Source organism: Elgaria multicarinata, chromosome 8, assembly GCF_023053635.1.
Source record: "Elgaria multicarinata webbii isolate HBS135686 ecotype San Diego chromosome 8, rElgMul1.1.pri, whole genome shotgun sequence".
Lineage (NCBI taxonomy): Eukaryota > Metazoa > Chordata > Lepidosauria > Squamata > Anguidae > Elgaria > Elgaria multicarinata.
In genome coordinates, this window is record NC_086178.1 from 69,107,985 (window position 1) to 69,135,825 (window position 27,841).

Consider the following 27,841-nt stretch of genomic DNA (forward strand, 5'->3'; position numbering starts at 1 on the left):
TTTTTTTTCCAAGTTTGTATTTTAATTGTACTAAAACAAACAAAAGACTTTAAATCTTGAGGATCTGTGAAAGGGAATAAACTGGAAACATGCTGGGAGCTGAAGGTAGGATATCAGAGATATACTTAGAGATACTTAACAAAGTATGGAATGGAAACCTAAATTACTCCACAATGATTTCTCCAGCTGCACAAATAAAGCAAATAAAAAACAACCACCAAATGAAAATATAATTTATGTATCTTCAGTATGAACAAATCTTTTCCCTTAGCTTTAAAATGTGTTCTCCCTTCCAAGACACAACCAACTACATATATCCCATGTTGCTCTTTGTTTCCCATCTTTTCTTGGCTTCAAACCTGAAAAGAAATACAAACATATGTCAGTATCTACGGAAGTACACTTTGGGGAGTTTTCAATCAAATTTCATTTAGAAGCAATGGTTAAATTGGAACTGGGTTTTTAATACTCTAGCAATCACAAAAGGGAAAGTATAAACATTTGAATAATGTATCAGTTGTACTAAAGACTCTACATTAAACAGATGCACTACTCAAGGAAAAAGCCAAGGTCATATTGAACAAACAAGGATTAGTACAAGCCAATTTGAAGGAGGAAAACATTTAACTCAGAATCCCTACTAGTCTTAGATACAGAAGGCCAATGACGCACCCCCATGCAAGCTTCTTTTTCTTTCGGGCTTCTTGAGAAGCCTCTGCATCTTGCTTTGCTTTCACAAAATTTCGGCAAGCAGCAGCTTTGGCAATTTTCACACCAAGCTATGGAGAGAGGAACATAAATAAATGAGTCCATAGGAGAAGTAAAAGACAAACTAAAAGCAGCTTTAAAACATTTTGGAAATATTTATATGACTAAAAATTGTCCTGCTCCCACCCTGGAAAAGTTCTATGTGTTGTATATTCACTGAACCGGTGGAAGTGGTGAAGCCTGCTCTGATTTTTGTTGAGCAAAACTTGATTATTTGCCTAGCAGACAAATTGCATAATACACACAACATAAATCAGAAGCAGTGTAGACCAAAATTGTTCCAATATCAACCCTCTTAAAATTATGCTTAATAAGCATAATTTGAAAATGAGGAATAAATTATCTTGCAAAAGCAACAGGATACTAACCTATCTACTAGAGTCAAGGTTGACCTTGGGTTTCATTTAAGCACACATAACCTGGATTCATACAACACGCTAAACCACCCAGTATGGGTTGTTGTTGAACCGTGGGTTATCGTGTTGTCTGAATGCAGTGCATTTTCCACAGGGTGGGTCGATATCCATCCAGTGTGGCTTATTAATCACCCTCAACAACCCAACATAAGTGATGGGTTCTCAAGGTGGCTTGATGAAAGAAAAATAAACTACACTGCATGGTTATCAAGCCACCCTGAGGAAAAGGCACTGTATTCAGACAACTTGTTAACCAACCCTGAGGTAAACACATTACATTGAGACAACACAATAACCCATGGTGGGTTTGCTTATTGTGTGAACCCAACCATTATGTATGAATTGGGCAGCAGTGGCTGTACTGGTTGACTGCCTAAGGCCTTCATTAGCAATTAGCAGGCTATTCTTTTTAACTGGAGAGTTGAAGAAAACACCACAAGGTCTCAGTGGCACTTACAAGACCCCACATATGAAACAGAGGTAGGGGAAAGGACAGATACCTTTTTATCAGGTATTTTTTATTCCCCCCATCATTTAAACTCTAGCCTATTTTTATTTATTTAAAACATTAAAGCTTTGCCTTTCCACCATTATTGGCCACAAAGCATTTACAACTAAATTATGTTTTAATCAGTCATAATGTAAATAAAACAACCAATGAAATATAAATGAAAAAGCAAATAAAAAGCAAAAGAGCAACTTAGAACAAAGAATTATTTGATTATCCACACAATGGCTGAGATCCAACAACAGAGAGCTGCCATATGAGGGGGCAGGGGATTTGGAAAAACTTTTGATATTAGCCAGTAATGCGCCACAAGAAGAACATACAAAGAGCCTTGCTAGATCAGACCAAAAAAACATATTTAATCCAGCATCCTGTTTCCCAGAGTGGCCAAGCAGGGCATGAAGACAATAGCTGTTCCTCAACAGTTAATATTCAGTGACATACTGCCTCTGCACATGGAAGTTCCATCAAAAATGCAAATTCCAAGTGGGCAAATAAGGATAAGATCCACCTAGAACTACAACTGCAATATTCCCACTGATACAGATGGAACTGTGTTTTGCTATTTGTTTCAGATCTCAATATCTACTAGATAGATTGTGCTGTTCCCCTACACTACTAAAAGCAGACATATGATTCTTTATTGATGCTGAAACACTACTAAGGTTCATTCTGTTGTCTATAACCAAATTAGGTTAGGATGAATGTATCATTTGTTAAGACTAAATAATAAAACTTAGATAAATGCTTTTAAAATAAAAGCACAGAACTCATATTTTGCATAATATATACAGAATGCAATTAACATAAAGGACAGTATCCAATAAGGGCACTGGGCTTTTCCCAGGTTCCCCCCTAAAAAACCCATCACACCAACTTAAGCTATCGGCATTGTTCTAGACGTTGCTTATGCTAGAACGACATCAGTTACATAACTGCAGCAGCTCCATTAGATCCTGCACAAAATATGCAAGTAACACGGTACAGTTTCAGGATATCCTTACAGGCAAGCTGAGAATCTCTACCAAGAGTAGAGACTCCTAAGGCTTGCCAAAGACTAGTAAGCCTTTCCTCCAAGTTGCAATTCTAGTGGTGGCACCAGGCAAGTGCAGAGGAAGAGACGTTGGAAGAGTTAAGAGAGGGCAGAGGGAATTGTAGCAAAGGAACAGAATGCATGGAGGAAAGATGCCAGATGGGATGGAAGAGATTGTGTGAACACATTTATGTGTGTAAAATATACCCATCCCCTATCAGGAATGTTCACAATTGTTACTTATTTTAAAAATGACATGGCAATATATATATGCTGTTTATAAATCATGTAAGACGGCAACCAGTGTCTATTGTTCAAAGTGCAAATATGTTACCTTTACCTTGGAATCTTACCAGCCATTTATCTCATTAAACTACCTGTTGGATAAATTCATAAATTCTCATAGTAAATATGCGGTAGATTTTGCCTAGCTCCTTGTACGCCCACTACCAAGTTTTTTTTTTAGTTTATTACAAGCATGATATTCATTACAAGAAGAATGTGTTGTGCTTTACTGGAGAAGGTTAAGACTTCAACTGTCACTTGAACAAACAACTAGAAGGGTACAACTATAAACTAGGATTTGATCAATCCCAGTTGACAAAGTTAAAGTTAGTTCATTAAGACCCACCATATCACTCACTTCATAAGTGCAAACTGGTGCATTCTGTTTGATGGATAACCTTAGCCTCAATCCAGCAGCTCTGGCATATGCAGCGAGGATTCCGAAGCCATGAACTCTATGTGAACATGTTTTGCCCCCTCTCTTGCAAGTCAGGAACCACCAAGTGATGCACGCAGGGCTCTCTCCAAATATTAAACAGAATACAGTAGTCTCTGAACGTGACGCTCTGATGTATGTGGAATCCTCATTTATAAAGAGGCAAAATCTCAAAATGCTGGCATCTCAAGCAATTTTCTCACCATTGTGATGAGAAAGTTTCATTCATTTGTTATCAAATAATTAAAACACATTGTAGCTTGGTGTGTATTGTCATTTTTGTTAGCTAAAGCATGTTTCTGTAAGACATTCAATGACAGTTATTTAAATTGACACTATTATAGTGACAATATTGGGGGAGGGGGGACAAGTCTAATCAGGGCTGAATGAACAAGTAATTAATGAGAAGAAACTTGCCCAAGGAATCAGGTATAGTTTAACTATGACCCAGATAATTAGCAACAGGGCTCAATATGCATATTAATACAACAGTGCAATCCTATATATGTCTACTCAAAGGTAAGTCTGACTGACTTCAATGGGGCTTACTCCCAGATGTGGGTGTAAGACTACAAGCTAAGTAAAGTATCCAAGAAGGTGTATGAACAATCATTTTAAAGCAAAGAAAGATGGATTTCACACTTGAAATAGGATTTTTATTTTACAGATGCCACCTTTTATATTCTGAAATGCCCACATATCAATTTCTGCAATTTTAAACAATCAAAAAGTCCACCAAAGTTCTTATAATACCCACAAGCCTCTAGCTTGGAGCCTCTAGCTTCTGTGAGTACAGATGTGGCTTACCCACTATTAGCTGGGTGCATCTATTTGACTTCTATAGCCAACAATGGGTCCTGTCTAACTCAGCTGGATTGCTGCCTCTGTATTTACATTTCGATGGAATGAAATGATTCTTCCTTTCTTGGAAAAACAGGGATTGAGAATGGTTGAAAAGGTCCATCATATTGTGGAGGGGGGAGAGGAAAAACATTTTCCAGTATTAATGTGAAATGTGTAATGACAGCATAGAGTGCAGGATGCAACTTTCAAAAGACAAATGTGTTGTGGATGAATCACAACCATGTCTGATTCAGCTTAAGCATTTTGCCCTCCCATATACATCCTCCCATAAAGCCTCACTTCCTTTCCTAACAGAAGCCCCCAAAATCTTGGTCAATGGGTTTTGCATTTTTTTAAAAAAAAATGTTTCAGGTCATCAGATAATACAGCAAAATATAGTGTTGTAAGAAGCAATAAAACATGAATAAAAATACATACAACAATTTCTTGTGTAGTCAAAGTATCAGCATTTTCCATATAGAACATCCAATATTTTGCTGCATTTTAATTAAGGTGTCTAAACATTATCACAAAGAACTGCAAATTGGTCAGAGCACGCAGTAAGGAAAATTAAGCTCTAAAGGCTTTTTATCACCACATTTCAGGAACCAAGGGTGTAAAATGTTCTAATTTGGGATATATTAAAAGCCATAAAAGGTCTTTCAAAAAGATTAATGGTACTTTGCTTGGATTTAAGATAAGGGCTTTAGCTGGTTGGAAAAGCAGGGCCCTGGCTAGACCCTTGAGGCATTCATCTTTACAGCCACTTGGAAGATTTGTAAAAGCGTCTGCATAACCTCAAGCAAACGCACTGCGACATTTTTTTTAATTCCTTTCAATTTTATAGGTTTAAAGTGTGTAAATCATATTGGGAAGTAATGTAGATATAATGGTTTATCCTTGTAACATAGTATAAATTTTTAAGAGACAAACTTTTTTAATCAAGTAAGTTTTCTAGGAGGCAATAATCATTCTTATTGAAGTTCACAGATAATCATTTCAAAAATCTTGCTCTTGCAGCTTAATACGGCATAACAGCATACTTGCTATTCATTATTTTTCACCCTGCCTCCCCAAAAGAGAAAATGAATAGCCATCAAGAATACCTGGTTACAAATTTCTGAATCTTCATCTTTTTTCAAACAATATAAAGATACTTATTTTAAAAATACCAATTATGATACTTAAAACTTTTTTGTAGAATAACAGGTTTCTAAGAAAAATATTTATGTTATTCGCTTTTGTTCTTTAATTAAATGAAAACAGATGTTTTCTGAAGTAAAGCGGAACCATTACTGAAGTACTTAAAGTGCTAAGGTCTTTAATTTTTATATCAGTTTGGTCTACAATTCCTGATTGTCTTTACTCAAGCTCAACATTAATGTCAAGCAAGTTACCTAGGAGACGAAAGAGATCAAAGAGACAAAACCCCCTCAAATGTCTGATTAATCAAGCCTGCAAACAGCTTATTTCTTTTAGCCTGCATGCAAGTATGAAAATGAGATTCAGGGAGCCGTACATTGTGCAGATTTGTTCATTCTTATCAGAACAAAGCCAGCGGCAGCTTATTTCATGGATCATTGGCACTGTCATCAGTGCTACACAGAACGGGTGACAGCTCCTCATTTTGAGGCTTGAACAAAATTAGCAAAAAGTCGGCACAAATTAGCCTCTCATCTTTTTAGTAATATGACATTATTCATTTACTTTTTATCCAATTTTTAATTTTTTCCTTGTCAGCTATCCCTTTCTAGTGTTTCTTGCACAGCATCATAAACCTCCTTTAAAAAAAAAAGGGAAAAAAAGAGCAAAGAACTGGCTAAAGTTGAAATAGTAAATAAAATCGAGGCAGCAAGAAGAAAATATACCATCTTACTCAGTTGCAAAATATATTTACTGCAACTTTCAGAAAACATTACAACTCAACTTGAGATATTTGGTTGAAATGTTTAGATGGGAACCATTTATGATTCCTATGGCTCTTGAAATCCATTGGAGATGCTGTCCTAGAGGTGCCATACATGCACTAAAGTTAGAACATAGAGGGCATGAGAGCAAGCTATCTCACTAGTAACTCCCAGGCCATGGAACTCATTCCCTTTGGTAGCTTTTTTGAGTACAAACTTGCCTTATTTCTGGAGCCAACACAAAGCTATTTTGCTTAGGCTGGCCTTGAGTGACCAATGGCTGATGCCTCTTTTTTGAGCTGTGTATTGGTTTTAGTGTTTTGTATTATTATCTCTTATGGTTCAGCTGATAAATAAATTGCACTTTACCTTTCTGGCACCACTTTGACCCTACGGTTTAGTGGTTTAAAATCCCCCTGCCCACCCACCCCGACCCCAACTCCCAAAAGATAAAGATTTATTTCAAAGAACTATTGAAAAATATTCTCTAGGATATGAATAATGTGACAGAACATTCAAGTCTAGAGTCAGAAATGTCATATATAGGTATGTTCTATAAAAGACTAAACCCAAAGGGGATTTAACAGAACATCTCTATTCTAACAGTTCCTGAAGCATCTTTTGGTCTATCAGAGAAACCAAACAGCCTTTTAATACTATATTACAGTTTCTCATCAAATATGAATCTAGTTATTTCAGGTTCTGCCCGTGGCAATGATTTTCCCCTTTTATGTTATGGAATGTTATCCATTGCTGATGTATATTAAATATAAAAAGCAAACAAGAATATTGAGTGGATTTTGAAGTGAGAATGATCTTCTGTCAATGATTTGTTCAACTTCTACTGCAAAATACTTTGTAATACCTTTGTTGGGTTTCTATTGCTGGGTATTAAAACATCAAATTGTATGTAGATAGCACCGTTATGTAGCATGGACATAAAATTGTTCTTATATTTGAGCTTTGATTTAGATTCAAATATTTATATGCAAGTAAATTCTTCCATTCATAAAAAAAACAGCATTAAAAATTAACCATAAGCTGTTAGATGTTTTACACAGTCCCCTTGTAAGAAAGGCTGTTTTTTTAAAAAAGAACTGTAGTACTGTTTTCAGCAATTTCTTTATCTCTGTTCTTCTAAGTAAGAAAGCTTATTAACAAGCTTTGAACTTAAAATCACATTTACAATAATGTGCCATCAACAGTTTTATAAGCTAATTAGAAAAAAAGATTAATTAATGACTGGCTGCTAATAAAATGGCAATCATGAAGAAAGAAACCAAGGGTGCTAAGCTTCAACTACCACCAATTAAGAGCTAATTACAAACAAATTATATATGTGTTTTGCTGTGGGCTTTAATTTACTAAAATGGTTTTAATTAAAAGAGAAAACATGCTGATTAATTGAACTGCAGAAAAAATCTACAGTATAAACTGTGCTTTGTCTCTTTAATTAGACTTGTAACATCTGAAATCTTTTTTTAAGGTTTGTTAAAAAGAAGATATACATAATTAAGAGAGCATATGAATATAATCCTAGGTGATAACCCCTGTCATATAGTAAAGGTTAAGAGAAAACAACCTCAATGAGGAGAAACTGAGAAACACCTTCACTAGGAACAGAGAAAAATTAGCAACAAATACAACACATTTGTCTCTATTTTTTCCCCAGAACATAAAAATTAAAAGGAATTTTGAAGTTATAGATTAAAAGGAATTTTGATGCTATATATGGTGTGTATATATGTGTGTATGTGTGTGTGTGTATTCAAATTCTTTGAGCACCTAAAATATTAATGTACGTGATTTTGGAAATTATTGACATGATTCCATAAAAGGTAATACAGCAATCACCTCCCAAAATATTGCACTAATTGTGTCTATATTAAATAATGTGCCACAAAATTCTTCTTCACAAGTGCTACAGAAATGAGAGGAGACTGTGCAAGAATCCCACTCATTCTCTCTCAATTCACCTCCTTGTGAAGGTGAACTTCTAGATTGTGCCCCATGTGTTCATTCAACAAAAAGGATCTCTGTAGGATCTGATAACTATTAATTCCCTTAAAATGTTTTTACATAAATTTTTTTAGAAGAGATACTTTATGAGAACATAAACTTTAATCACACTACCTATATGCTTAGTGCATACTATCATTAAGACTGAATTGGGTTTTTATAAAACAAAATCTTATTTAAATATTAGCAAGGATGGGCAGGAGGCAACAGAAACCAATGGAGAAAAATAGAATGATGGAAGGGTGCATATATCAATTTAGCTGGTGTGTGTGTGTGTGTGTGTGTGTGTGTGTGTGTGTGTGTGTGTGTATATATATATATATATATATGTATATATAAGATAGCATTTTTTTAAAAAAGCCAACTCCTTAATTTATTTGATTATAATCATTTAAAAAATAATAATCAAGAATATACAACTACACTATAAAACTATAATTTCTGAAACCACTCGCACCACATTAGCAAAAACTATTGGGCTAACAAGAAATTTTGACAATACCATTCTCAATTGAGGATGACAGCAGCTTCAGAAATTTAAGCTGCAATCCTATACCCACTTTCCTAGGAGTAAGCGCTACTGAACTCAATGCAGCTTACTTCTGAGTACACATGCATAGAATTTTGCCTTTACTGTTTATTACGCGGGACATTTTCATAGTTTTCTTGAAATGCTGACAGGGTTTCTCTCTCTCTCTCTCTCTCTCGGGTTAATGAACTATTACAGTACTTCCAGACGGAGGGCTCCTAACACTACCAATCAAAGGCATTGGATACCTATTCCTTCTATTCCTCCCTGTCAGATTGATTTTTTTTTTTTTTTTTTGGTAAGGAAAAAAATGCAAACAGTAGTGGGAAAATACAGGGAGGTTACAATTGGAAGACGTCATTGTCTGGACTCCCCATAACATTCCATGTTTGAGGCAAAGTGATTGCAGGATAAAAGCCTTGTGTGGCAGCACCTGACAATAGAACAAAGTAATAAAGTCACAAACTGAAGAACTTTTAATATTAAGAAACCTAGATTTTCTTTTTAAACTTTCTTTTGTCAATTGCCTTTTAACATACCAATAGCAACAAGTTACCATTCAAATTCCAACAAAAAAAAAACAGTACTCTTCAATTAAGGGTAACAAGTTTTTGTTTAAATGGAATGGCATTGTTTAAATAGCGAAGGTAAGTAGACTAAAACTAATAGTGATGGCACTGAATGATCAGGCTTGTAATATAAATGTGTTATGTTTATAATGCAACTTGTAATTCATGAGCAAAACACTATACTCTCCTTCTGAATTTCTCCAATTGCTTGGAGTGGGGCCCAAGCTCTTAGCCTGCTCCCCTTTGGATCCTTGGAAATGCAGTTCCCTTAGTTCTGATGGCCCCAACCCCTGCCAACCCAACCCACCAGCAGCTCCCTCTTTTTCCAACTTATCCTGATGGGTGAGGGAGAAGTGGTGGTAGCCAAGAAGAGTGGAAATGGCAATGCTATTGATGCTTCCCTGCATCAATGGCACTGCCAGGCATAGCAGCCTCCTTGCTAGGGTAAGTTTGGGAAGAGGGGATATGTGGAGGCTCACAGGGAGAGAGTTGGAACCAGAAGGCCTCCAGGCCTTGCTGTGCTCCTGATGACATTACTGGGAACGTGATGGGGCAGTGTTAATCCAAACAGAGTCCAAATTAACTGTTGGGCCTTTACTGAATTTTACTGACAGGGAGTGGGTGCTCACCATCAATAGGAAATAAGAATACTGCCAAAGAAGCTTTAAAAAAACCAAAATGGTCACGGACATGAACCATCTTGCTTAAAAGATTGGTGAGAAAATGTGTCCAAATGATTAAGAGCCAATTTGTCCAAAACACAGAAATATTTAAACAAATACATGATTTTTAGGAAGCCAGCGAGGAACTTTTCACTGAGATGTAAAACATTTCTTTAACAGTTTGTTTAGTTTAAACTAATCAAAGTTACACTGATTAATAATTTGTTATAACCTTTCAATAGGATGTAAAGTGGGATATCATTTAATATAGGAATTCTGAATTTCTTAGCACGTCGAGAAATAATTATGTAAATGAATAACTTGAACTGTGATTTTCTGTGACACTCAAGATTAACAAGAAGCCTACATCATTTATCTATAGCTTAATTATTGAACGTTCTTAACATTGGCTTGGATCCAAAGGTGCTCTTGCGCAAGCGGAAGGATTTCACAAATGCAAGATGGCCTCTCATTTCCACCAAATCCCCTGTCCCAGTGCAATTCTCCACACTCCATGCCATGGTGCTCTAGAGGAAGCCCTGACCTTCATGTCTGGCTTGGAGTGGGTGGACAGGAGGCTGCAGTGGGTAAAATGAGGATTGGAATTGTGAGGGAACACAAGCCTGCCAGTGAATCTTAAATCCAAGCTACTCTAAACAAGAGCAACACATAAAACTACAGCAAACTTTTAAACTTACTCTTTTCACAGATTATTACTAATTAAAACCACAGAGCCAATTCAGTTCTTAGAACCACATACATTTTGAACGAAGTCTTGAAATTCAACCTTTTATGGATAATTTCATTACCTTGTGATCTATGCCAGGTTTTTTTTTGAACTATTCAACAAGGAAGTGATCATTAGCCTGATGATTTTATGGCCACGGATTGTGTTCCATCTATAGACCCCCGCAAAATGAAATGCAAAGAACTATTTTCATGACTCTGTCTTGGGTAAACTGGCAGAAAGCATTACTAAAGCTAGAAGAACATGTTTTTCTGAGGAACAAGCAGAACTGATTTTTCAAAGGGAAGACTTGCTTCATCAACCTTTGAGAATTCTTTGAAAGTGTCATCAAACATGAAGGTAGGGACAAACTAGTAAGCATTATACACCAGGACTTCCAAAAAGCTTTTGATGAAGTCACTCATCAAATGCTCCCAAAATTACATTACATTTAGACTGGAGACATATGAAAACATTAACAAAACCGACTAACCTTGCTCACTGACTGTAAACATGACTAAACTTTCTGACAAACAGATAAAATCAAGTCTTGTACAATACAGTTCACATTATAAGTAGACATTGGCCTGGTTCACATGTCACAGTAAGCCAGTTAAAAAAAAAAATCTGGCTTACCAGGATTGAGCCAGTTGAGAGTAGCTTGGATTTAAGATTCACTCCCACCTGACTCGTCCTGCCAGCAGGACCAGCGAAACAAGCCAGGGACTCTCCATTCCTGGCCTATTTAGCTGTTCACACTGGCCAGAGCAGCCAAGCAGGAACTATCGAGCCAATTGCATTAGCTCACTGGCTTGCTCACAATAAGAGTTGTTTAAAATGCTAGCTTACCATGACAGCCAAACCCAACCATTATCTGTCAATCTTCAATACAGAGTATCCGAAGCAAGTCAACTAATCTATCAAATCCCTACTATCCCTGGGAGAAATGGAAATTAGTGAAACAATTCAGGATCATACCAAAAGGTCAACAGAAAAGTTCAGAACTGTTAAGAATCTCTCAAGTTCTAGTAAGTGAATACTTCACATAACCCAGCCTATGGATATCGAACCATTTCTTTACATACTCTGTTGCATTAACATCACACAGTAACCACAGCAATCTGCCCCTAGAGCTCCATGGTAAAGAACCTTTCAAAGTTATCATTCGTGTTTCAATATATATTTCTCATTTTATTCAGCCTTTCTCCAGATTACGTATTGCCTTCAACTGTAAGGCAATTTTATTCCGTAAAATCGGTTCTCCCTATGACATAGTGATAGTACTCTAAACAGCTATGCCTTGGCATTGCCTAGTGTTTCATGACATATTTTCATGGCCTCTTCTTAGCCATCTCTTCTTTTTTGGCTTCATTCTCTCCTCACCCCAACTTAAATTCTGATACTGCTCTATCAGTTTCACAGGCTTAGAAATGTTATACATCAAAAATTAGTTTCACTTATTAAGGGGGAAAACAGCTTTAAAAACTCTGGGATCTGTGCCTCAAAGCAAAGGCTTTATCAGCAGGTTCCAGTTACAGCTTCCTGAAAAAGAAACTACCTCTGATCAAAAACCTATACACCTGATTTTCAAAGAACACCCATCCATTGAACACTTTATTTTATCAGACTCTAAAAGCACTACACCCACAAATACAGCTCAGTTCATGTCTTTATTTAACATGAAAATACAAATGGGTGCTATCTTACAGTCATAAGTTAACATTTTCTATATTTTCTACATTAGTCAGTATTTATTTCTACACTTACAAAATGACAAATAAAAAGAAAATAGGTCTGCAAAGAGTCTCACCTAGTATTAAGGTCAGTTGACAATATTCCTGAAAAATGGGAATTTCAGGTAGGGAAAGAAGCATGCTTTATTTCAAACCCATGTCAAGGCAGGAACTTAGGAAGCTCCCTGAACTTCTCAAGAGTTAATGGTCAGTTCTTTTACCAGCCAGCCATTCAACCCAGATTCAAGGTGCTGGCTTTGACCTTTAAAGCCTTACACGGCTCAGGACCGCAATACCTAACAGAGCATCTCTCCTGGAATGAACCTACCTTTATATTACAGTCATCATCTAAGGCCCTCCTCCAAGGCAGGCTCTGAAGGTTGCAACAAAGGAGAAGGCCTTCTTGGTGCTGGCTCCCTGACTGTGGAATGATTTCCCCAGCAAGGACCACCTGGCACCAACATTGTTATCTTTAGACACCAGGTTAAGACCCTCCTCTATTCTTAAGCATTAGGCAATATATGATTTTTTTTAAATTTAGGTACTGAATTTATTATTGTTGAATGTTAAAATTGTTAGATGTATGTGTGTGTGCTGTCTGTTTATACGTTTGCACATAAATGGTTTTTATACCCTATTTCTTTGATTCTAAGACGCATTCCCCCGCCCCATATAAACATCTCTAAAAAGGGGTGCGTCTTAGAATCGCATGTGTATCTTAGGGTTTTTTTCCTGTTGGTGGTACTGAAATTAGTGTGCGTCTTACAATCGATGGCATCTTACAATCGAAGAAATACGGTATTATGTACAATATTGCATTTTTAAGGTTTTTAATCTTTGTAAACTGCCCAGAGAGCTTTAGTTATTGGGCAGTATAGAAATGCAATAAATGAATATGAGACCCTCTGGACAACTAATTGAAAAGGGGAGGTATTAGTGTATTTAATAAATGAACAAAATCCTTGACTTTTTAGCATCTTTGATTTGCCATATACAACTTAAAACCTACTTTTGACCTCATCCCAGATGCCCTTTCCCCATCTTCATCAGGAAAACCTGCTGGATTTTATAGGATCTCCTTCTGTCCTATCCAAGCGCTAGAAAGCACATAGCCCCCCATATATTTGGTCCTGCTCAGACCTCACCACTCAGCCTATGTGACTTTCCCCCAAGCAAATAGCCTACAGATTCAGCCACAGGCTGCTATCTACAGAAAATGACATGTTTCTGTAACTTGCACCATGTCAGTGCCTTGTCACATTCAAAGCTGGTTCACTCAATCTCTCAATTCAGACATAATCCTAAACCATAATTGAGCATTTGGGGAACAAGTTTTTCAAAGCTTTGGTGTGAGTGTTCCCTTTAGCGTAAGTGTTTCCTCTCTCCTACCAGTGCTAGCAGAAAATTGGAGGCATCCACTTCCTGGTTTAAACTAACCAGTTTGTTGTTGTGTTTGAATCAGGAATTGTGGTTCGTTTGAACTATGGCATACTGAAACAAACCAAGATCATAAACAACAAATCATAATTTCAACAACCCATATTTTCAACTAACTATTGTTCGGTCCAGTCTGGATGTGACAACAAACTCCAATTACTTTAAACCATGCCAGGGAACGTGGGGATGCTCATGTTCGAGGCTTGATCAGCTCATTCCCATAACCACCTTTACATACAAGGTTAGAGAAATTTACTTGAACAAAGTATTGAATGAGGAAAAAACTATATTTGTAAATTTTAGCAAAATGTTGTTTGACCTTGTTCACAGCACAAACAAGCCTTAAAGTTTAGTGCTCTCGAGTTGAGATGCTAATGGTATAGGTTTTCTTTAATGATGACCAAATGGTGAAGAAAGATAGTTATAAGGTAGGAAAGATGGACAAGAGAAGCACTATACCCATAGTGAGGGTTAAGTTATCAGGATATAGGGAAAGGACAAGAACAGGAATATTAGTATCTCTAAATGTGTTTTAACTGCTGTACATATTGGAGGAACTGGCAATTATACACACACACACACACACACACACACACTAGATATAGGACTGTTTAAGTCATGGATTCCCAACCATTTTATACCCATAGACACATTTTGGAATTTGAGAAAATGCTGTGGGCACCACCACAAAATGGCTCCTATGGAGGATGTGGCTAGTTACATAATGGCTGCTGTGGAGGGTTGACTAGTCAAAAGAGGTGGGGGAAAGAAAAATAGTGAGGCTGGAGTAGAGAGAAAGAGAAAGAAAAAAGGGTGAGTGGGAGAGAAAAAGCAAGGCTAGGTAGGAAGAGAGAGAAAGAAGGATAGAGGCTGGGGTTGGCTGGAGAAAGAGCAAACGGAAAAGGTCTATGTGGACTGAAGAAGAAGGGGTGGGGCCAGGAAGAAGGTCTTTCCTTCTCTTCCTCTCGCTGAACAGTGGCAGGTTCAGGAACAGGAAGGAGAAACTGGTACCCTAACGTAACTTAATTGAGCTTAACCTTCTCTGGACTGTGGCCATAATCATTGAACATACCATTCTATGATTATATGTATTAAATAAATGGCAATCTAAAAAACAGTGAGCTAGGATCACTTTCTACAATTAGTAGAATAAACTAGCGAAAGTTTTCCTGGAAAGTATCACATCAAGTTACTTAAGTAGGACTACAGGTTTAAATGCTCTTACCTGAAAAACGGTCCTTCTATACAAAAGAATAGCAAGTCAAGGTGAAGGTTTAACTTGTCTCTTTAACAATATATGTTTTATATATGCAGGAGCCTTTTTACCTCCCACGAGGGACTATTATGGAATCACCCCACCCACCCCACCCAAAAAGCTTTGTCACTTCTTATGGAAGTGTAAGTTCATAGAATCATAGAATAGCAGAGTTGGAAGGGGCCTACAAGGCATCGAGTCCAACCCCCTGCTCAATGCAGGAATCCACCATAAAGCATCCCGGACAGATGGTTGTCCAGCTGCCTCTTGAAAGCCTCTAGTGTGGGAGAGCCCACAACCTCCCTAGGTAACTGATTCCATTGTCGCACTGCTCTAACAGTCAGGAAGTTTTTCCTGATGTCCAGCTGGAATCTGGCTTCCTTTAACTTGAGTCCATTATTCCATGTCCTGCACTCTGGGAGGATTGAGAAGAGATCCTGGCCCTCCTCTGTGTGACAACCTTTTAAGTATTTGAAGAGTGCTATCATGTCTCCCCTCAATCTCCTCTTCTCCAGGCTAAACATGCCCAGTTCTTTCAGTCTCTCTTCATAGGGCTTTGTTTCCAGACCCCTGATCATCCTGGTTGCCCTCCTCTGAACACGCTCCAGCTTGTCTGCGTCCTTCTTGAATTGTGGAGCCCAGAACTAGACGCAATAGTCTAGATGAGGCCTAACCAGGGCCGAACAGAGAGAGGAACCAGAGAGAGGAACCAGGACCTCACGTGATTTGGAAGCTATACTTCTATTAATGCAGCCCAATATAGCATTTGCCTTTCTTGCAGCCATATCGAACTGTTGGCTCATATTCAGCTTGCAATCTACAACAATTCCAAGATCCTTCTCGTTTGTAGTATTGCTGAGCCAAGTATTCCTCATCTTGTAACTGTGCCTTTGGTTTCTATTTCCTAAATGTAGAACTTGGCATTTATCCCCATTAAATTTCATCCTGTTGTTTTCAGCCCAGCACTCCAGCCTATCAAGATCACTTTGAAGTTTGTTTCTGTCTTCCAGGGTATTAGCTATCCCACCCAATTTTGTGTCATCTGCAAATTTGATCAGCGTTCCCTGCACCTCCTCATCCAAATCATTAATAAAAATGTTGAAGAGCACTGGGCCCAGGACTGAGCCCTGCGGTACCCCACTCGTTGCCTCTCCCCAGTTTGAGAAGGTTTCATTGATAAGTACTCTTTGAGTCCGATTCTGTAGCCAACTGTGAATCCACCTAATAGTTGTTCCATCTAACCCACTTTTAGCTAGTTTGTTAATCAGAATGTCATGTGGAGTTGGTCTTTTCTCCCTTTCTAAGTTCCCCAAACACAGTACACACAATGTTTTAAAACTTCCTTGAGTATCAAGAGCAAGTTATTTAGATTCAGCATGGTGCATTGATGAAGAATGGGGAAACTTAGGAATGGGGAGAACTGGGTTCAAATCCCAAATCAAACCATGAAGCTCACTGAGTCCCACTTCTGATGCAGAGCTTGTCTCTTTGGATTGTGGCCACTCTCTGTGCTTCTGTTTTTCATCACTTATTTTTCTCTCCTAAAATGGCAGGTTGAGGTCTGTCCCAACAATAGGATATATTTATAACATTTCTCTAACAACCTCCCTCCCCCAAGCCCCCCTCCACCCAAAATACTATGGCTGGGGTGGGTGGGGGAAGTGTTGCCTAAAAGGATTAAAGGATTAGGAAACTGAAAACACCATGTAACCATATGTGTTAGCCGTATTATAAATTATATAAAAAAGCTCAACTTACTTCTCTAGTAGCTAATCTATCACTTAGCTCCTCAGCTTGTGAAATATCTCCTTCTGCCAACGATCTGTCTATGCTGATTTCAAGGCCAGACTGGAAGAAATATCAACATAAAAAAATAATTCCCACTTGAATAACAACTGAACATTGTAAACACGTGCTCAAGGTAATGTATCATTTCCAAAACAATATTCAATCACAAAGCTTTAATTTCCATGTATAACAAATTAAATGCAGAAATGTATTTTAAAGGACAGTATCATTAAATACCCAGAGAATGGCTGTCTGAGGACAAATTGTTGTATTAGTTCCACCTTATGTGTTGGATAAATACTGCACTTTAAAAAAATTACATGGACTAGTTTACGCCTGTCACAATAAAATTTTATCTCAGTATCTGATTTATCTATTCCATCCCTGGAGCTTCCCTGAATAAAATATAACGTGCATGTGTCAAAGAATATGAAGAATGCCAATTACCACTGTGTCTTCACAATTCTTAGATCTTATCTTTATCCAAAAATTGAATTCTGGCATGCTGCCACTCCACTATTTCACTATATTACTGAATCCAAGCCTGCAAATTGTCAAGTGTAAAAGAAGAAAAGGCTACATTTTCAATCTCTAAAAACAAGCAATAAGAAAAAGCCTTAATAATACAGGCAAATCCTAACTTGTCTTGAGTTAACATTTACAAATGAAGGCCCACTAATGAATGCAATAATAATATTGTAATAGATTTCTGCCCTGAAACTCTAGGCTCATCTTTATTGAACTCTCTATTTGTAATATATCTAAAGAACAGAAAAAAGGAAATAGAATGTTGATTACAAGTTGACAGTGTGTCAAGACTTTACTAGAAAATGTCATCTTCCAATTAAAAAAAGTTATTCACAAGTTAAGTTTTGCTTTAAGTATATTCATATTTATATGTCTTTGAAGGTCACCCATCTACTTCGTTAATCTATGGCCAAAAGAAAACATGTAATATGTTGTTGGCTGTTAAGAAATATTAATAAGAAGCTAACATTTTTGGACTTGTTTCTAATAAGAATGGAACAAATAATTATGCAAGGCATAGCATCAAAGGAAGCCTTATTTAGTATCATGCAAGTTTGACTTAATATCTTACATTTCCATCCTAAACAAATGAAAGACAACTCTGCTGCAATTAATGTGTTGATTCTAGAGGAAGTTAGCCATGCTTTGGTCCCACTGAAGTCAAAGTTTGCTATGACAAACCTAGTTGCCATTAATGTCAATGTTACTCAAATGTGACAAATTTCCTCTGGTTCCAAGTAATCCCTTTACGGCTGAGAGGTGGAGACATGATGGCAAAACATCACTATGGTCACAAACCTATTGGGTTGCTGCCCATTAGCAGAAAGCCTCGTATCGTGGAGGTTTCGTTGTATGCAATGCCCTACACCAAGCTACTGCCAGCAGCAACAGAGGCAATTTTCACCTCTCTGTCCTTTTGTTTTGTCTTCCTCTAAGCCCGTTTAGGGCCTCTGAGCTCATTTCGGAGCTCAGATCAATGTAAAATCAAGAATTTTTAAGATGTATTGATTCCTGTACTAATGTTGTTCCCCGCCTCGATCCAAAGGGAGAGGCATGTGAGAAATAAATATATTATTATTTAGAGGTAGCGTGCTGCCAGGGGTGGGGCTGATGAGGTCATAGGGGTTTTGTATATTTATCCTCTCTCCTCCCATCCCAACCCACAGAAATGCCCTTTTTAAACTCTCTATGTCATCCGTGGCCCCTTTTGTGACCTCAGAAAGCAGGTGCTGTGGTTCTTTCTGTGGCAGCTGTGAGGGGGAGGGATTGGACACTTATGTCCCCCCTCAAAGTTGTAGGAGTGTCTACAGCTCCCAAAGGGGGAATCTGAAAACCTTATGGTCCCTGGGATGCTCTCCAAGGAACATAGAATTGCTCTCTATAGGATCAGTCTATAGCAAAAATGTCTTGGTTTGTCTAAAGGCGGAGACGATTCTACATTTTTAACTTCAATCCAGATCTTGATTGACTCCCAAATTCTTAAAGCAACATCAAAATCCCTGAAGAGCATCTATTAAACACTGGATACAGAAAGCACAGTCTGTATACCTAATCTGGGATGGATGTTGAGAATGGCAAACAAAGATTTATAAGTTAGAGGATGTGGCTGCAAGGCAGGTTTCAACTCCAACACTTGAGCAAATACTGTAATGAGGACCATAAACTGAAAAAAGACTGACTGAGAAATGCTCTTGGGGTGCTTCCAGACATTTAATTTGCAATTGTCCTGCCTCATTCATGGAATTTTAGGGACGGTCCAAAATTTGTTGTCCTCCATTTTTATATAGTTTTTTCCATCTTCTTTCTTATCACAAAAAAATCCATCTAGGGAAAAAATGAAATAGCTGCACAATATCTATTGACTGGTAGTGGTAAGCACGGTCCATCTGGAAGCACCCCTGATGTGAGCAATTGCTTGGAAACAGAGTTAGCAAGAAACTTAGTACAGAAAAAAGTATGTTCTTCGGCAAATATTCCTGATCAGTGAATGTTTTCTTAAGAAAGCATCTGACTGCTGATCAAAGAAAGGTAAGATTGTTATGCTTATTTTTCTTTCTAAAAAAAAACCAAAGTGTTCACATTTAAATGAAGAATTTAATGTTGATTTGAAAAGTGAGGAATTTTGTATAGGAAACAAGCTTTTGTATATGGAATTTGGTCTCCTGGATGTGCAGATCTTCAGGTTAGAACACTGTGACCTCTGCCATCACCCAGAGGATATGGGGGCACTGGGAGGTTCTACTCCCTATTTCTGTGAAAGAACATCATGGCAAGGGGGAAACCAGCTTGGCCTCACTCAATGACCAAAGAAAGGACAGCTATAGCAAGCCAGCTTCCCCACTCCCTTCCAGAACAAAGACTCGGCTCTGACTGCCATTTGTCCTGAGCATGCAGAGCTACAGGGATGATACACTGTGGCCCCACCCACTGACTAAAGGCTGCTGTGTGGGTTTATGTATGTGTGCCTCTGTGTGTATTATTGCATCAATAAATTGTAAGCTGCCTTGAAGTTCATATAATGAAATTGTGGGATACAAATCTTAACAAACAAATACAGTAAGTCACCTTTGGAGGGGCTTCCTTGCTTGCAAGTGGTTTAAACCTATCATTAATTCCAAAATATTGAGTCAGCTCTTTCAATTGACTTTCGTTTATGGATTGTTGGCTACAAAAGAGAAACAAGAAAAGAAAACAATTGCATAGGATTGTTATTTTGAAAAAAGGGGTATTTATTATTTAAATGTGCACTAAAATATATTTCATTTTAATATGTTTTAAAAAGACTACTTCTATACAAGGTGCTCTTCTATTTGGAAACTTACATGTTGTTAAACTGCAGTAAAGTCGTATATACTTTTGTACCTTATATAGTCAAGCCCAATGTATTCAAGATAAATTGCAACAGCAACGTTTACTGTATGTATTGTACAGTTACACTTATTGTACAATTTAGTTTTGAAACAAAATTCCCTGATGGACCAAACTGTAAAGAAATACTACTGGACCTCAAAAAGAATGAGGATACTTTAAAATGCATTTTAAATAATTCTAGCAAGTTTTCAAATACCTTTCAGTTCCTTGATTGTTCTTTTTCAAATTAGCTGAAAAGAAAAACATACAAAGTACTTTGAGTTTAATGCTTGCTAGAAATTCCTATATAAACCAATACAAGACACTTAGGGCCCAGCCCACTCCACTGCAGATATAGTGCCCAGCATGGAAAGATCTGTATAACAGAACCGGATTTCCATCTCACCCAGTCAACCGCAGCACCACACAACATGATTATGCATTGCAACATGCCTGCCTTTAAAGGAAGTGGAGACCTCTACACACTTACAATATCCTTATAACAGGTTGGTGCACAGAGCAGCTGTTTGTGTGTACTGTAGAGGGAAATGTAGAGTTCAAGGCCGTGTATGCTCTTGGGGAATCCCTCCGTACAGAGTGCTGTATTCCAGTGGACTGGATCCAAACCTTACTAGTCTAACAATATCTTACATGGAATCCTAAACCCACTAGACACAATGCAATTTACTTCTGAATAAACATGCATAGGACTATATTGCAAAGTAACTATTTAACGTTAATAGAATGCTATTGATCATACAACCACTTTATATCTGGGTCCAAATTATTTACAGAGAAGCCAGTTCTATAAGCTTCAATTAAACTTGCCCCAGTATAATGGGCTCAATCCAAAGATTTTCTCATCAGCAGAAAGCAAAAGGTGTGCTTGGACTTTCTCCTCATTCCCCAAGCAGAGATCAGCACTATCAGAGTTGATAGCTCTGGTCATTGTCAGCATACTATTAAACATATAAATAACAGCCCAACCCCACCATTCCTAGAAAACTCTTCTGTATAGTGGAGAGATCCCAAAGGGGTGATCTGTGTGCTTAAACCTATTTTGCCACAAAGAATGCTTATAGCGGGAAGAAGTAAGCTTAGTAAGACGGTTTCTGGCACAGAGAGTTTCAGACAGCTAAATCACGTAAGAATCTACAATAATCTAAACATTAGTTCAAATGCCACCCTGAAGAGTCATTAATTATTTAAATTTTGAATTGCCTTAAAATCAAAATACATAGGAGGATCACTGAGGTTCAATTAGTAGTGTACAAGACAAAAACTTGAAATTAAATCCCAGCTCAGTCATTGACACAGAGTGTTTGTGGGCCTTTCGCTAAAGCTCACTTCAGTTCTCCAATAAAACTAGAATGACCTATGTAATACGGTCACAGAAAGAATAAATGACAAACACTGTAAAGCACATTGAATATTAAAGGCACTGCTTAAATGGGCCAACACTCAAAGAGCTATTTCAGCCATGCCCAGTCTTTCGACTTTCTATTTGAAGCACCAACTCACTTACCTTATTACAAACTACTTTTAAAATTCTTCTCAAATTTAGTAATGATTTGCCCATGGCATGGCAGCTTCTGTTCTAGAAATATATGCAAACCCCTTTAAGTGCCTCAAACTAGCTGTGCAGTTCTTTGGATCTGACCATAGTAAAGTTTGTTAACTGTGTTTTATAGCTATGGGTCACAACCAAATCATTGAAAATCCCAAAGTTCAATATGCATGTCACTGTTGCCACCCAATCCTCATAACTAAGATATTTTGGAACTTGCTTACACACAAGAGCTTTCAACCAAATGTTAACTAACAGCATTTTCCAGAACTTGATTTATTTAAAAACAGAACACCTTTTCTGTAACGCTTTCTCTTTTGTCCCCTGTCTCTCTGATTTTTCACTTGGACTTTTATTTCAAAGTTTTTCTTTTGCAGACCCTGAAATTTCTGTAAGAGAAAAATACAAGCTGAGAGCATTAAGCAGTTTTTGTTTGCCTGTTTACATTAAAGTTAAGTAATGCACAAAATAAACTGATTTCAGAAAACATTCAGCATCTACTGTATAACAGGGCTCTATTATTTATCAACACTTATGAATCATTTACATTAAAAAAGCAATATTCAAATAATACAGTATAAATTCATAATAAAATACTGTATAAAACTTAAAGGCAATAGCATGACAGCAAGAAAGACAAGATCATTGTTCTAGAAAAGCTTTTCAATAAACCCCAAAAACCCAGAAGAGTCAGTGCCTGTCTAATTTGTACTGGTAGGGCATTCCAGCAAGTGGGTGCTGATTCTAAAGGCTCTGTTCCAAGCCTTCATGCACCAGACCTCCAATATCACAAGTATATCAAGGAGGGTATCTCCTGATGAACACAGCCAACGAACAGGCAGGTGGGGTGTGTCACACAACCTTTAATGTATCCTGGCCGAGAGTTGTATTTGCATGTCCTAAACTGCAAGGAATAGAAACATATGCCTTGATCCAAAACTTTGCAGACTTTCCAGTACACACTGCGCAGAATTCCAAAGCAGCACAGGCTTCACTGACAGCTGCTCCATGAACAGAAGAGAAATGTGCATGGGACATGTTTAATGTCCATGGCACAACAGTGAACAGAGACTCCTATGCATGCATAGCATTCCTGTGTGTGCAGCTCATGGATGCAAAGGCTTCTGGAGTAAATCAATAGACTACACTGATGTCTGTGTGGTACCTTCACTTTCTGAAGTATGCAGGAATGTTCTTCAGATCCCAGATTTTATGTGGAAGTTTGATACTGATAACTTCCACATAAAGACTGGGATCCAAAGAACTGTTTTAACATATTTAAAGTTTTGGGCCTGTCCAGCGGGATTTATTTTTCTTTTTTACTTTTCTTTCTTTGAACATCTGACCATGCCATATTACAATCTGCTATTGAAACGTCTCTTAATGTGAAAATGTTTGCTCTGTGTCATGAATGGCTGCTGTTTGAGAAATATAATTCTAACGCTTACTTGGACATGCAGAACTAGTCAAGCTGTTTTTTGGACCCAGAAAAGGTATAAAAGAAATATTAAACATATTAAGGAAACATAGCACAAGTACTCGTGGATAGGGAGGAGTACATTTTTGGAGCTTTCTTCAAATATGGCAAAAGAAAAGGCAGAGTGATCTTTGGAAACATTGATAATGATCCATAAATTTAACTGCCAAACTTGGTCTGCTTATCCAATCAAACTCTCTACTTCTCTCTTTCCCTACATGAAATCTCCAGCTGTGAAACCTGATCCTGATAAACAATGTAGTGTTGATACATTTGCTGAGAAGTCATACATTACGTCTCCCTCTGACAACAATCTGCTAAACAATGTTATTAAAACAAAACAAAACCAGTTGGTTATTCTCCATAGTTGAACAGCTTAAAATGGGAAACCATGTTCCATTTGAAAATCTCAAAGCTTTCCGGTTTCAACCTGACCTTCCTGGAACAATTACCTACTTAAATATTAGCTACAGGAGCAACTACACTACCCTTCTGTTTCAGTTATGTAATCAAACCTACATTCCACATATCTAAAGAAACTCCAGAAGGACACATTTTGGATTCCCGCACTTCATCTGCTGCACAAGGTTTGCTTTCAGTGATATTTTCAGGTTCCTGTATTTCTGAGTCAGAAGCCTGAATGTTTTTGAAATCTTTTTGTTCTCTTTCCTCCTTTAAGACAGACCCAGGACCATCCAAAGTTCCTTCATCATCAGAACTCGTGTCAACATCACTTTCATTCACACCAGGAGGTAATAGACCACTCCACATATCTAGGTATAAAATGAGAGATGAAATATTTGTTATCATTATGGAGAAATCTTCAACAAAATTATTAAAAATGTCTTTAGGGCCTCGTTACTATTAATAAAACCAGAATAAGAACTTCTCATGCATCTTACTTCTTAACTATTCATTCATCAATGTCAGAGTGAATTTAGATTTTCTAAGATCCAAGGAAACTGAATGTGAAAACAAATCCTTTGGACATACAAAGAGAATTAGAATAATACAATATTACAAAAATAATCATTTTTATTCATTTGAAGTTTTAAGTGGCTTACACAGGCTTATTAGAATTAATGTCCAACATTTATCAAACGGGCAGTTTACACAACTGTACTAAACAATGAAAATAGTATGAGTATACATTTTTTTTCTAGCAGAGTCTGACAGCCATCAACTCAATTGTATTGTACCAAAAAAAGAGATAGCAATTTTAAAGGGTACAAAAGAAATAGAACTCAGATATATTTGTTGTAGTGACCTCAATAAAAATGTAAAATTTTCTCAGCATTTTTTTAAAAAAATATGCTACGTGTCATTCAGCAACATGTGATTTCACATACAAGCTCTTTCCTCTGTGAGTACCTAGGGAATTATTTATTTATACTCTGTTTTTCTGTTAGCAAACACCCAAAGAAGCTTATGTAAAATAGAGTTGATACAATAAAAATACAAGATAAAACTACTAAACAATAAAATAGCAGCACCAGACATATCAGTTAAAAGTAGAGCTATCCCTAAAAGAATGATATTGCTAGACACTGTAAACTTCTTGACATTTTTAAAGTCTTCAAATCCCTAAAGACATAGAAAAGAGAGTCTGGCAGCTATCCATAGAGAGAACATTCCAATATTTTAGCACCATCACTGAAAAGACCCTGTCCTGTACACTCACTTTTCTAATCTTATAGGAAAAATTGGCTCCTTTCACTTTCTGATTTCTGACTTGCCAAAAATGACTTACAGATCAGATCTTACACATGTTTACTTAGAACTAAGTCCCATTGCATTCAATAGGGCTTATTTCCAGGTAAGCATGTATAGGATTGCAGTGCAACATACATATATTTTAAGACACGAAGAGCTGTTGGATCAGAACAAAGGTGCATACTGTTTTCCAGAGTGACCAGCCCGATGTTTCTGTGAAGCCCACAAGCAGGACATGAACAATCCTCCCCACTATTACTTAGTACCTCTGAACATGGGGTTCCATATACCACCATGGATAATGCATTATCCATAGGTAGGCTTTTCCTCCAGCAACTTCTCTATTCCATTCCCCCGCCATCCCCAAGCCATCTAAGCTAGTGGCCACCAAGAAAGATTGTTCTGGTAAACTCCATTAAATAAATTATGCACTGTGTGAAGAAATGACTTTTCTTGTCAATTCTTAGTCTACTGCTAACCAATTTTGCTAGAGGACCTTAGTATCACAAGAGCAAAACTCCTCTCTATTTCCTCCACCTCATGGAAAATTGTATAAATCTGTTACATTACCCCATCCTAGTTCTTATTTTTTTTAGCTTACAAAAACAAACATGTCAACCTTTCCTCATTTTGGTTGCCCTTCTCTGCACTATTCCAGGTTTATAATAACCATTTTAAGGTAGGTTGACCAGAACTGTAAATTCCAAATGTGGCTGTAGTAAAGACTAGTATAGAGCTGCCAAGTCTATCCCATCTTTTCAAAGGACACCATCCTATGACTACTACTCAGTGTTCCCTCCTGTCAGACTTAGGAGAGAAGAGGGTACTAAAGCCACTCTCTTCCTCCTCTCCTCTGGCCCTCAGATGCTCAGAGAGGGATCAGAACAGTTTCCACCATCCCAACAGTCCCCAGTGGCCTTCAGAAGCAGTCATGACTGCTGCTTCTTCTTTCTGCCCAAGATGCCCAGCTCAGCTTGACCCAGTGCAGAAAGTCAAGTTGGAGGGATGCCTCCACTCAGCATTAGATGAATGAGCCAGACAGTATAAAGGCATTATGATATTGGTTAGTTTATCCGTTATTTCCTCCCATTCTCTTAGAGGTCCTATAAAAAAATCCCTAAATGTTATTAATTTTCAACACAATGAGTATTCTGATGTGTGGCAGTGGTAGACAGGAAGCCTCACACTACCTGTGTTGGGCTTTGTTTTATTCAATTTCTAAAGCTGCAAACATATACACAGTTACTTGAAGTCAGTCACTTCTGAATAAAATGCATAGGATCTGGTTGCTAGTCTGATTTTCTTACCCAAGTAGCAGTACCAAGAATATACTCAAATGTAAGCTGCTATTCTCACGTTTATTGCCCTGAACCATAGCAATTTGTTTATCTCTGAACCTCAGTGTTCCCTACCTGTTATGTTTAATAATCCTGAAACAACTTACTCTGAAAACATTGTTTCATGCAAAACAATTGGAAGCTAGGTGCTAAATAGTTATAGATCACAAAAGATGGCAGATCACAGAAGATGCCAAAAAGATCACATTACTGCATTGCAAATTCTTCAGTAGCCGATTGTGGAAGAGCATCCAATATGGATGCTGAAGTATAAAGACAATTCTGTTTATTTACACAGGAACAAGTCAAACACCCGTCTCTTTCTTGTCCATGCCTGATAATAAAAAAATAAACTAGATGTGATGATAACAAATCCATGTGTTTAAGTCAGATCTGCCACACCCAGGTAGAAAGCAGGGAAGTTTCAGAGGAAAAATGAGTGCCCAGTTGGGAGGAAAACACTTCGGTAGAGTTGCAGCAGGATGAAAAGCTATAGGTGGGGGAAGAGTTCTATTTATCTGCATTTCTTTTACGCCAAAACTGAATTCTACCCAACCTTAAATCTCACTGTAATAGATCCTGGCTTAAATTTACATCTACTGCCATAATGTCTACCTTAAGAGTAAGCAGGTCTACTTTAAGAGAAATCAAGTCGTTTGCAAGTAACTCCTCTTAAAATTAACAGGACTTACTCTAAGAAGCATTTTCTATCCAACCCCAAACAACAGAAGCAATGAAATTACTGGATCAAAGAGCCTTGTTCATACTCATCTAGCACAACTACAGATGGTTGGAAATAAAGCAAAACACGCTTCTAGAACACGCTTCAGTCAAATGTAGGTCTTCCCAGGGAAGAGAAGCGGCAAGGTGAGTTTTGATTTTCATATTCTGGCACGTCTTCCTGCTGATGGACACTGCCCTTGCCAATAAGCTGCAACTGAAAACGGGGGCTGAAAAGAAAGGCGAAGAGCCAATGCTTTATTTGAATTCCTTTTCTCAGGCATGGCTCAACTTGCAATACCCCACTTACCTGGCAGTAAACCATACAGAATTTATAGGACTTTCTTTAGAGTAAACATGTATAGCGTTGTTTTCTTAGGGCGCTATCCCATGCATGTTTAAGCTGGGAGCTGTAGGGCTTTTTTCTATATAAACATGCATGGGATTCGCCCTTAGGCTCCTTTCTGAACGATAAACCTGTGACTAAGGGAATGTTCTACAGAGTAACTACCAAAACCCACGTTCTTCCTCCGTCAAACTGCAACGGCAGTTTCCACCACGTCCCCGTATGACTCTACCTTATATCCCAGAGAGTTACCCCCAATAATTACAAGCCCAAGGAACACCCCACCTCCCGTCCCTTCACCCCATCTGCCTCACTTACCCACTACAGCTTGTTTACATGGCGGCCATTTTGACGCTTCTCTCACCGCCCGACCTTGCCGCCACTCGCC

General features: G+C 37.7%; 1 protein-coding gene across 4 annotated transcripts; it reads right to left on the reverse strand.

Annotated features, from left to right (window-relative positions):
• Positions 1-27,841, reverse strand: FAM204A (family with sequence similarity 204 member A). Of its 4 annotated transcripts, none has more exons than XM_063132713.1 (9): positions 27,772-27,837; positions 27,155-27,337; positions 23,857-24,110; positions 22,156-22,249; positions 20,511-20,544; positions 20,009-20,108; positions 16,886-16,975; positions 673-779; positions 1-359 (listed from the first exon to the last, which is right to left on the reverse strand). In XM_063132713.1, exons 2-9 carry the CDS (start codon positions 27,156-27,158, stop codon positions 308-310), a joined length of 735 nt encoding a protein of 244 aa, XP_062988783.1. In that variant the 5' UTR covers positions 27,159-27,337; positions 27,772-27,837; the 3' UTR covers positions 1-307. The 4 variants fall into 4 exon arrangements, with proteins under 4 accessions (XP_062988783.1, XP_062988786.1, XP_062988784.1 ...); XM_063132716.1 differs by having other exon boundaries at positions 27,131-27,337; XM_063132714.1 differs by lacking the exon at positions 27,155-27,337 and having other exon boundaries at positions 27,772-27,841.

Bases quoted from the DNA above. Each gene is read 5' to 3' on its own strand.
- FAM204A (XM_063132713.1), bottom strand. The intron at 22,250-23,856 runs GTAGGTTTGATT...TTTCTCTTACAG, and splicing joins TTTCTTTAGATATGTGGAAT to AAATTTCAGGGTCTGCAAAA. The intron at 20,109-20,510 runs GTATTTGAAAAC...TCTCTTTTGTAG, and splicing joins AACAATCAAGGAACTGAAAG to CCAACAATCCATAAACGAAA.